Source organism: Tupaia chinensis, unplaced genomic scaffold (assembly GCF_000334495.1).
Source record: "Tupaia chinensis unplaced genomic scaffold, TupChi_1.0 Scaffold144233_1, whole genome shotgun sequence".
Lineage (NCBI taxonomy): Eukaryota > Metazoa > Chordata > Mammalia > Scandentia > Tupaiidae > Tupaia > Tupaia belangeri.
This window is the reverse complement of record NW_006204091.1, coordinates 58,916-69,747: the sequence shown is the minus strand read 5'-3', so window position 1 is coordinate 69,747 and position 10,832 is coordinate 58,916. Positions and strand designations below refer to the sequence as shown.

The following is a 10,832-nucleotide window of genomic DNA, read 5'->3' as shown; positions in this document are numbered from 1 at the left end:
ACAATAAAAAGTTAACTTAAATCTCATGTGCCAGCAGAATGATAAGAATGTGTTTAATCCACTTCTGGACTCTGACGTTAGTAGAGCACTGCTTTTCATATATAAACACAATACATGTGTGAAGAATGATTGTTATATAAATCTTTCTTTAAAAGATTTTTGCCTTAGGGTGTATGCAGTCATGAGAGAGAGAAAGAAAGAAACAGAGACACTGAGAGAGAAAGTGAGAAATTAGCCCACAGAGGGAATGGCCATATCACAACCCATTCTCCTCCATCTCCTCCCAGGATGTGGGTCATGAATGCACATGCTCTCAATATGAGGTTGTAGATAGCAGGTTCAAGACTCTAACTGTGGTCAGTCATGTGTGAGTCCAGCATTGTAACTACTATGTGATCTACTGGCCCCTGTTGTATAAATCTTCTGACTCATCTAATTGGCTAAGATTAATAGTCAATGTGTTGAGATGCTTAGTACAACAAATAATAATATTCAGGAGGCTGGCGGGATGGTGGGGTGGATAAGGCACTGGATTCTCATATGGCAAACTATGGTTTGACCCCTGGTCCATTGACTGGCTTTCACATTCTGCCTCTCTCTCTGTTTCTCTCTCAATCTCTCTCTCTCTCTCTCTCTCATCAATTTAAGAAGGCTAATAATAAATAACAAATTAAAAAATAATTCTTAAAAAAATGATATGCAACATGACAAATGTGAATGGTATCTACAAAAACATGAATGGTATTTTAATCCGTACTCTCCTTGTGTTTATAGAATATCAATATATAAGAAGGACTTTGTTGACGAATTATAAAGGGTTTCCAGATATATAGAGTAATTTTTATAGACACACACAAACTCACACACACACACATTTTCACATATATATATATATGAAAGTCGTGTGCTCTACAAACCTAGAAGACAATTTAGTCATTGACGAAAAACATACATGATAGTGGTCCCATAAGATAATAGATTAGACCATATAAATTTCATGTACAATGTTCAGTATCATCTAGGTTTGTGTAAATGCAATCTATTATGTTCATAAAATGACAAACTTTCCTAAAAATGCATTTCTTGGGGGCCAGCATATGGCTCACTGTTTTTGTTGTTGGATTCCCACATAGCTAAGTGCAGTTTAAGTCCCAGATCTGGCAGCTTGAATCTTACTGGGTGAATGTGCATGTGAACTCAAAATTTTGAGAGGAGAATGGAGGAAAAAGGATTGTGGCATCTTCATCTCAAGGGGTAATTTCTAGCTTTTTTTATCTCTTGGTTTCTCTGGCAAGCACACATGTTCTACTGCAAAAATCTATCTAAAATAAAAATGAAATGAAATGAAATTAAAAATGCATTTCTCTCATTATACAATGTTCAACTCTGTATGCAATTCATTACCACATTGATTTTAATTGAACTGCTGTTTAAACAAACATAAGAAAACAAATCAGCATATAAAAAACAGATGTTTTCTTATAGTAAGAATGTATGTAAGCAAAGTCACATAGTATAAAGTCAGGATTAAAAAGGCATATTAAAAAATAATTTGTATTTTCACTGAGGCACGAGTTTAATTAATTTTAATTTTTCTTTAGGTTCTGCCGTAGGTCATTTGCCTTCACCAGAGAGAGATATAAACAAAAAAAATAATAAGTGATGCTTTCACCAGAGAGAGATACAAACAGAAACAATGAGTGAGAAATTAATCCTCAGAAGGTTAGTCATGCCTTATACCCTTTTCCCCCATTATTCTCTCAGGATTTTGGGCATACACGCACATATGCATGCCAGGCATAATTTTCAAGTCACCAGAACCAGGACACAAAACCGTGGTTGACCATGTGAAAGTTGGCCATGTGAGAACTCAGCTCTTTTACCACTACAGTACCTGCTGACTCGTGAAAAGCAAATTGAATGCTAAGTTAGTGTGGAAAGTGGGTGGGAAAAGGAGGAGAATGTGAGGAAAGACATTAAAGACAAAATAAAAAGGCGAGACATTTATGGGACACAGAAATGCATTATTAATATTTGAAGATAACATATATAGTGTTCCCCACTGGATTGGTGTGAAATGTATTCATTTTGGAAAATTCACTTTACAAACTAAGTATACTGATTTAATGTATAAAAGAAATTAAAACCAGGGATCAGCAGTTAGCATAATGGCTATGTTGCTGGACTCCCACGTAGTCGACCCCAGTTCGAGTTCCAGACCCAGCGGCTTAAACTCACGCCGGGCACATGTGCGTGCGTGCCCAAGATCCCGAGAGGAGAATAGAAGAGAAGGGATTGTAGCGTGGCCATCCCCCCGGGGGATGATTTCTCACTTTCTGTCTCTCTGTCTCTGTCTGTCTGGCGAGCGCACGCGCCCTATAATAAAAACCTCTCCAAAAAAAGAAATGAAAACCAAATAAAATACATGAATGTCTACACTTATAGCATAAACTGAAAAATTGCAAATTATAGTAGTATGAAGTGCAACTGTAGATACTACGGACAGTACAGATAGGGATAATATAAGGGTGGGTATTAGGGGAGGAGGAAATCAGAGGGAAAAAAAAGTACATATAACTGACACAAAAATAAAAAGCTATTTCTGATGACAATGTAGATGGTAATGTCTATTTCTTGTCTAATATGCACTTTACTCATGCTAGGAAAAGTCATGTTGTACACTGTAAAAGGTATAGTGATTAAATGTAAATAAAAATAAAAATATTGGAAAACAAAAACAAAAACAGCACACAAAAATGTCTAGTCACACAATTTCATTTCAGGACTCTGTTCAGATACCTCTGTATATATTTAACATTGAAATGACGTCATACCTCCTTGAAACTAACAGGCCAGTTTATCATCTCTTCATTGATGACCAAGCCTTGATCATGGGTGCTCCTGTAGCAAAATTTCCTACTTTAACCAGCAGCAAACTGCGATTAGAAAATCTCACAAGATTGTGGATATCATACTGTATCATTTTTCTGTTTTCATCCAGGGACTTGTTGTACCCAATGCTGTTTGTCAACTGGCTTTTCCTCAGAAATGGATGAAGCTGCATCAAAGGCAGGATTTACAAATTAGGACTGCATTAAATGTAGAGGTTCAACAGTCCATATCTGTCAAGTAATCCTTCTATTTTATCATCTCTACCTGTTTTTTTAGGAGCTCAATATGGATTGAGTTGTCACCAGTTCTGCAGTCATGTGAGATGTACTCTCTCTTTTCTTTCTAAAAACAATGGAGTAGTGGTTGTAGCTCATAAGAAAAATTCTAGGATGTTTCCCAAAGAGTGATTTGTACATGAACTTTCATAAAACCCACACTAACAAAATCTGGCTTGGACTAATTAGAGGCTAAACTTGATCATTCTTAAAGGGCACATGTGGGTCCAGCCAGTGAGTGGTGTGATTAAAGTGGCTGAATCACAAATCACTAAGCCAGCATCTTGGTTCCTGTACCTGCAGCTTACAAAACATGCTGGATGGGGCCAACTGGTGATGCGGTGGTTAAGGCACTGGATTTTCTCATGGCTGACTGTGGTTTAAATTCTGGACTTGATGGCTTGTTTTCTGACTTCCCTTTTTCTTTTCTCTCTGTCTCTCTCTGATCAAATTTTTAAAATAAAAAAATAATTATTTTAAAATGAAAGAAAACATTGTACACATGTGTGTTCATGTCTCAAATTCCAGATAGAAACAGAGATGGAGAAAAGATTCCATCATGACTATTAGGCATTGGTGGTTGTTTTTCACTTTCCCTCTGTGTCTTTCCTTAACAAGTGCATATGTAGAAAAAAAGTAAGAATTATTTAATTTTACTTATTATTGCGATTTTAAAAATTTCACCAGAGAGGGAAACTGAGAAAGCAAGTCACCAGGTTCTGAACTTGAGCTTGTCAGCCATGTGGGAGTTCAGTACTGTGACCACTATGCCACCTGCTGGTCCCTTGTAGAAAAAAAAAATTTAAAAGGCACTAAATGTATGAAAAGATTTAGATTCTTGATACTGGTAGGGGTAGTATAAAAATATACAGTTCTTAAAGTTTATCCAAAAATGGACATTAAATATGTGCAACTTTTTAGATACTATTTGCACCTCAATAAAATTTTTAAAAAGAATAAACTTGTTTTGTTCTTTATCTACAAACTTGTTTTGTTCTTTATCTTTATTTTGGACTTCTTTTGGTAAAAGTGTTATTGTCATGTGACATAAAAAGAAATAATTTGTAACAAATATATAAATTTAAAACATTCAAATTCTTTTTTTTTATTTAAAGAGATCTATTTCTGATGACAATGTAGATGGTAATGTCTTTGTCTTGTCGAATATGCACTGTACTCATGCTAGGAAAAGTCGTGTTGTACACTGTAAAAGGTACAGTGATTAAACATAAATAAAAATAAATAATATTGGAAAACAAAAACAAGAACAGCACACAAAAACGTCTAGTCACACAATTTCATTTCAGGACTCTGTTCAGATACCTCTGTATATATTTAACATTGAAATGACGTCATACCTCCTTGAAACTAACAGGCCAGTTTATCATCTCTTCATTGATGACCAAGCCTTGATCATGGGTGCTCCTGTAGCAAAATTTCCTACTTTAACCAGCAGCAAACTGCGATTAGAAAATCTCACAAGATTGTGGATATCATACTGTATCATTTTTCTGTTTTCATCCAGGGACTTGTTGTACCCAATGCTGTTTGTCAACTGGCTTTTCCTCAGAAATGGATGAAGCTGCATCAAAGGCAGGATTTACAAATTAGGACTGCATTAAATGTAGAGGTTCAACAGTCCATATCTGTCAAGTAATCCTTCTATTTTATCATCTCTACCTGTTTTTTTAGGAGCTCAATATGGATTGAGTTGTCACCAGTTCTGCAGTCATGTGAGATGTACTCTCTCTTTTCTTTCTAAAAACAATGGAGTAGTGGTTGTAGCTCATAAGAAAAATTCTAGGATGTTTCCCAAAGAGTGATTTGTACATGAACTTTCATAAAACCCACACTAACAAAATCTGGCTTGGACTAATTAGAGGCTAAACTTGATCATTCTTAAAGGGCACATGTGGGTCCAGCCAGTGAGTGGTGTGATTAAAGTGGCTGAATCACAAATCACTAAGCCAGCATCTTGGTTCCTGTACCTGCAGCTTACAAAACATGCTGGATGGGGCCAACTGGTGATGCGGTGGTTAAGGCACTGGATTTTCTCATGGCTGACTGTGGTTTAAATTCTGGACTTGATGGCTTGTTTTCTGACTTCCCTTTTTCTTTCCTCTCTGTCTCTCTCTGATCAAATTTTTAAAATAAAAAAATAATTATTTTAAAATGAAAGAAAACATTGTACACATGTGTGTTCATGTCTCAAATTCCAGATAGAAACAGAGATGGAGAAAAGATTCCATCATGACTATTAGGCATTGGTGGTTGTTTTTCACTTTCCCTCTGTGTCTTTCCTTAACAAGTGCATATGTAGAAAAAAAGTAAGAATTATTTAATTTTACTTATTATTGCGATTTTAAAAATTTCACCAGAGAGGGAAACTGAGAAAGCAAGTCACCAGGTTCTGAACTTGAGCTTGTCAGCCATGTGGGAGTTCAGTACTGTGACCACTATGCCACCTGCTGGTCCCTTGTAGAAAAAAAAAATTTAAAAGGCACTAAATGTATGAAAAGATTTAGATTCTTGATACTGGTAGGGGTAGTATAAAAATATACAGTTCTTAAAGTTTATCCAAAAATGGACATTAAATATGTGCAACTTTTTAGATACTATTTGCACCTCAATAAAATTTTTAAAAAGAATAAACTTGTTTTGTTCTTTATCTACAAACTTGTTTTGTTCTTTATCTTTATTTTGGACTTCTTTTGGTAAAAGTGTTATTGTCATGTGACATAAAAAGAAATAATTTGTAACAAATATATAAATTTAAAACATTCAAATTCTTTTTTTTTATTTAAAGAGATTTTTGCTATAGGGAATGTGTGCTTGCCAGAGAGAGAAAAACAGAGAGACAATAAGTAAGAAATCACCCACAGGAGGGATAGCCAGGCTATAATCCATTTTCCTCCATTCTTCTCTTGGGATTTGGGGCATGCATGCATACACCACCAGAATGAGTTTTAAGCCTCCAGTTCTGAGATTTGAAACACAGTCAACTACACAAGAGTCCAGTGACATAACCATTATGCCATCTGTGGTCCCCAAACTTTTAAATTGTAAAGAAGTTTTTATCTCTGGTGGACAAGTAAACTTCCCAGAGAGACATAGAGAGAATCTGAGAGATGAGAAAAGAAGTGTCCCCATGGGGAATGAGTAGTAATTTCTTCTTCATTTCTCCTTTCTTTTGGGATTTTGGAAATGCATACATGTACACATGCTTGGCTGTTTCTGAGGCCTCAAGGTCTTGGACTTGGGCCATGTGTAATTCAACTTCCTTATTCAATAGAGCATAAATCCATCCCACTAAAGATTTAGTGTTTGAAGAATTATTTATTTAATTTTACCTATTATTATTAATTTTAATTTGCAAAAGGGCATGGGTGCTGATGAGAGAGAGACAGAGAAAGAGAAGAAAATTGAGAAAGCAAGCTGTCAGGTCCAGGACTCAAACCAGTCAGTTATGTGGGAGTTTAGAGATTTAACCACCATACCACTTGTAGGTCTCAGTAAGGAGATTTTTAATAAAACATGTTATAATTTTATTTTTAAATTTATGACTTTTTTGCAGAAAGTTATTAACTTTTATTGTTTATACAACTGTTTTTTCAGTCTTTACATTTTTTGAGAGGTTTTTGCTATAGAGTGTGTCAGCTTGCCAGAAGGACAGAGAGAGACAGAAAGTGAGAAATCACCCCCCAGGGGGGATGGTCACGCCACAGTCCCTTCTCCTCCATTCTCCTCTCAGGATCTTGGGCATGCATGCACACTTGCCCTGCATGAGTTTAAGCCACCAGGTTTGGAACTCAAATCTCAGTCAACTACATGGAAGTCCAGTGACATAGCCATTACATCAACTGCTGATCCCCAGTCTTTACATTTTTAGAATGTAATCACTCCCATCTTTAACATATCTAGGTAACCGTTTTCACAAAACTTTGTGCTTTTCCAAGAGTCAACCTCAAACTTTTTCAAAGAGCAGGTCAAATGTTGTTATTCTTAGTATAAGTAGAAATCAAATGAAAACTAAATTTCTGATCTTTATTTTTATCTATGTATGTTATATTTACTAGTTTTTCTCAACAAATTTGTCTAATTTATTGTCTCTTTTTGATAAAGATGCTTTACACGTAAGTAATAAACTTATATTCTTTGAATTATTTACTTTATTTTATTAATTTGTTTTAGATTTTCTATATGGTGTGTATACCACTAAACAGAGATAGACAACAAGAAAGAGGGAAAGTGAGAAAGCAAGTTGCCAGGCCCAGGGTTCAAAAGACAGTCAACCATGTGAGAGTTCAGTGTCTTAACCATGATTCCAGCTGCTTGTTTCATGATTTAGTGTTTATTTCAAAGATAAACTTGGGAACCAGTAGGTGGCATAGTGGTTAAGGTGCTGGACACTCCCACATGGCTGACCACAGTTCCAGTCCCAGACCTGGTGTCTTCCTTTCTCACTTTCACTCTCTCTCTTTCTCTGTGTCTCTCTCTGGCATAGAAGAATGAAGAAAGAAAGAAAGAAAGAAAGAAAGAAAGAAAGAAAGAAAGAAAGAAAGAAAGAAAGAGGAAGAAAGAAAGAAAATTAAATAAATCTTTAAAAATAATAAAATAATAAAAGATAAATTTATTTATAAACCAAATAGGATATCCTGAGACTATATGCATCAAAGTGGTTCAATATCATAAAACTGGATAACCGTTCCTTCTTCCATGATTTTTGAAGACGGTATAAGAAAAATTAAAATTAATTCTGTTATGATTAAGAACAAGCAAAATAAATAACTGCAGACACCTGTAGGTTATCCATGCCAGTAAAAGAGTATAAGTGCTCAGATGCTCCCCAAATGGTCATTCTGACTTTAGAATATTCTAACATTTCTTCCAATATTTTGTCCATCTTTAATCTGTTCATTCTAAGTTATATTAAGGTTATATTGTGACTACTTTTCATACTTTCTCTTCCCATCATTTTATAAAATCAAGGACAGGGGAAGACATTGTGAAGTCGAGGGGAAAGAGAGGAGAAAGAGAGTGATGGGAAAAAGCCAGCCTCCAAGGGCAATTCACAGAGAAAACACAGAGTGGATCATGTACAACTAATGGAGAGCATTCTTCAGAGAAAACCTTTTATTCTCTCTATATAATCTTTTTCAGTATCACAAAGAAATATACCTAAGCAGATGGCTTGGTGGTTAGGGTGACTGAGTTTCCACATGAGCTACCCAGTCTGAGTTCTGTATCCGGAGGCTTGAAAACCAGGCCAGACGTGTGTGTGAGCATGCCCGAAATCTCAAAAGGAGACAAGAGAAGGGACAGTATGCAGCATGGCCATTTCTCCTTTCTGGTAAGCACACTTAACCCTAAGGGGAAAAGCTAAATACAAAAAATTAAAAAAAAAAAAAAACTTCAGGAGTCAGAGGTAGTTTGATGGTTAAGGAGGACTCCTATATGACTGACCATGGTTTGAATCTCAGACCAGTAATGTGGAAAACCATGCCAGGCATGAGTGTATGTCTGCTGCCCACACAGGAAGAGAATGGAACAGAAGGAATTGTGATGTGGCCATACCCACAGGGAATGATTTCTCTTTCTCTCTCAATATGTCTCTATGGTGAAAGCACATGACCTATGGCAGAAATATTTTTTTTAAATGAAAAAGAAAATGCCTCTAAATATAATCAGGTGTTTATGAAGAATGTTTACCTACCAGGGGAGAATAGGTTGATCTACTTCTCCTTCAGATCCCATTTCTATTTTTTGCAGAAGCATCTTATAAAGACCTTGGGCCACCACCTGCACAGCATGATAGATGAAATAGCTGGGGTCAGACACTATCCTCATGTAAAAATTAAATGGTAGAAACTCTATGGAAAAATTTGGTTGGCAGTCTCCAAGTTTGATACATATTGACCCAGTAAGTGAGCAATTAAAAAAAGAAACCCAGAGTCTAATGAGATAAAAAAATCTTCTGGGTATTGGAAAGGGTTAACTGTCTTGAGAAATTTTTTAAAGCCAGGAATATTCCTTTTCTGGTTTGAAAGAAACAGGCTTCCATGGAAATCATATGGCATGTTACTCAAAATACTCAAAACATCTTCCAAGTCTGAGGAGCGGAGATTTCTCATGATCCATACATTTCCCAAAATTAAATAAGAGATTTTTGGCAATCCCATGCTCAGGATACTCCCTTCATCACCGTGTATTATATACACATTTGCAGATGAAACTGATGCTCTTTACAACAAGGTAGTCACGATATAAAATGACACCTTTTGTGGCAGGGAGCTTTTCTGTGAAGTCCACACAGATATCCTTTTCTGTCATCTTTGCCTTTACATCCTGGAGGAACTGCTCCCCTTGCATATCATCAGTTACATAGAGTGCCACCCACGTCCAGCCAAAATGCAGCAACAAACAGATGATTCCATAAGCCGGAGAGCTGTCCTTGGAGGTCATCTGATAAACTGATGGAAATTGATCTTTATCATTAAGGATGGGATGAAAAGGACCATATGTGACCTGAATAAAAAAATAAATTAAAAAATCTCATACTTCTTTTTTGTAAAGAAGATGAACTGTATTTTGCATTTTGTGTACTTGTAAGTTAATGTAACATACCGTCAATTTTCCTAGTATGAATACAGAATTGTAATATGTAAATGTACATATCCAGAACCGTGTCAATATTTCCAATGACCTTTTTTCCAAGTACACTTGTAATCGTATGTGTATAATTAACACATCTGTATATGCTTATGCCTCAACAACATGTTTTTGCAATTCTTGTTTATATTGTCACTAAAAAAATGAGTGATTTTCATTTTGAAAAATACAAAGATTTGGAACCTGCCAAATAATTAAAATAAACTGATTCTGAATTTAGTGTGATTTTTTTAAAAATTCCCACTTAAACAGGGAGATGCTAATTCTCTACCTGTGTAGATAAAAGAATGGAATATTTGGGACCATCAGTTAGCATAATGACTATGTTGCTGGACTCCCATGTAGTCGACCATGGTTTGAGTCCCAGACCCAGTGGCTTAAACTCAAACCAAGCGCGTGTGCATTTGTGCCCAAGATCCTGAGAGGAGAACGGAGGAGAAGGGATTGCAGTGTGGCCATCCCCCCAGGGGGTGATTTCTCACTTTCTGTCTCTCTGTCTCTCTCTGTCTGTCTGGTGAGCACACGCGCCCTATAGCAAAAACCTCTCCAAAAAAAAAAAAAAAAGAATGGAATATTCAGTAAAGAGATTGCATGCTGTGGAAATAATTCTATTTATCAATATGACCCTTAGAAAACTGTATTCAATCCCATTTTTTTTTTTTGAGAAAGGACATGTGACTAGTACAGGTAACCATATCACTTCCAGACCAAAGCATGAGAGAAAAACTATAAGGTTCAATACATGCTTTCTTGCCTACACAGAGAACTGAGGTATATATAAGCTTTATAAAAAGATACTGCAACAAAATGTTGGTGAATCTTCCTTCGTGGTCTGATGTGACAATGTGTATCAGAGGCTTCCTTTTCTAGATGCCAAGTTTAAAATATTAAACTCTGAGAAAAAATATGTATTGAGTTTTTCATATTGTATCTTATCAACACAACTTAAAATATATTGTCTTTCAAACACAAGCATATAGGCTCTATGATATTTTT

General features: G+C 35.8%; 1 protein-coding gene across 1 annotated transcript in view; it reads right to left on the bottom strand.

The window, feature by feature from the left end:
* Positions 1-10,832, bottom strand: part of LOC106733611 (vomeronasal type-2 receptor 116-like) — a 51,580-nt gene that overhangs the window by 15,492 nt on the left and 25,256 nt on the right. Inside the window, exons 2-3 of the mRNA XM_027767372.1 lie at positions 4,612-4,749; positions 2,921-3,058 (exon numbers count right to left, since the gene is read on the bottom strand). Of these exons, the coding sequence (XP_027623173.1) occupies positions 2,921-3,058; positions 4,612-4,749 (276 nt within the window). The remainder of the gene's footprint in view (positions 1-2,920; positions 3,059-4,611; positions 4,750-10,832) is intronic.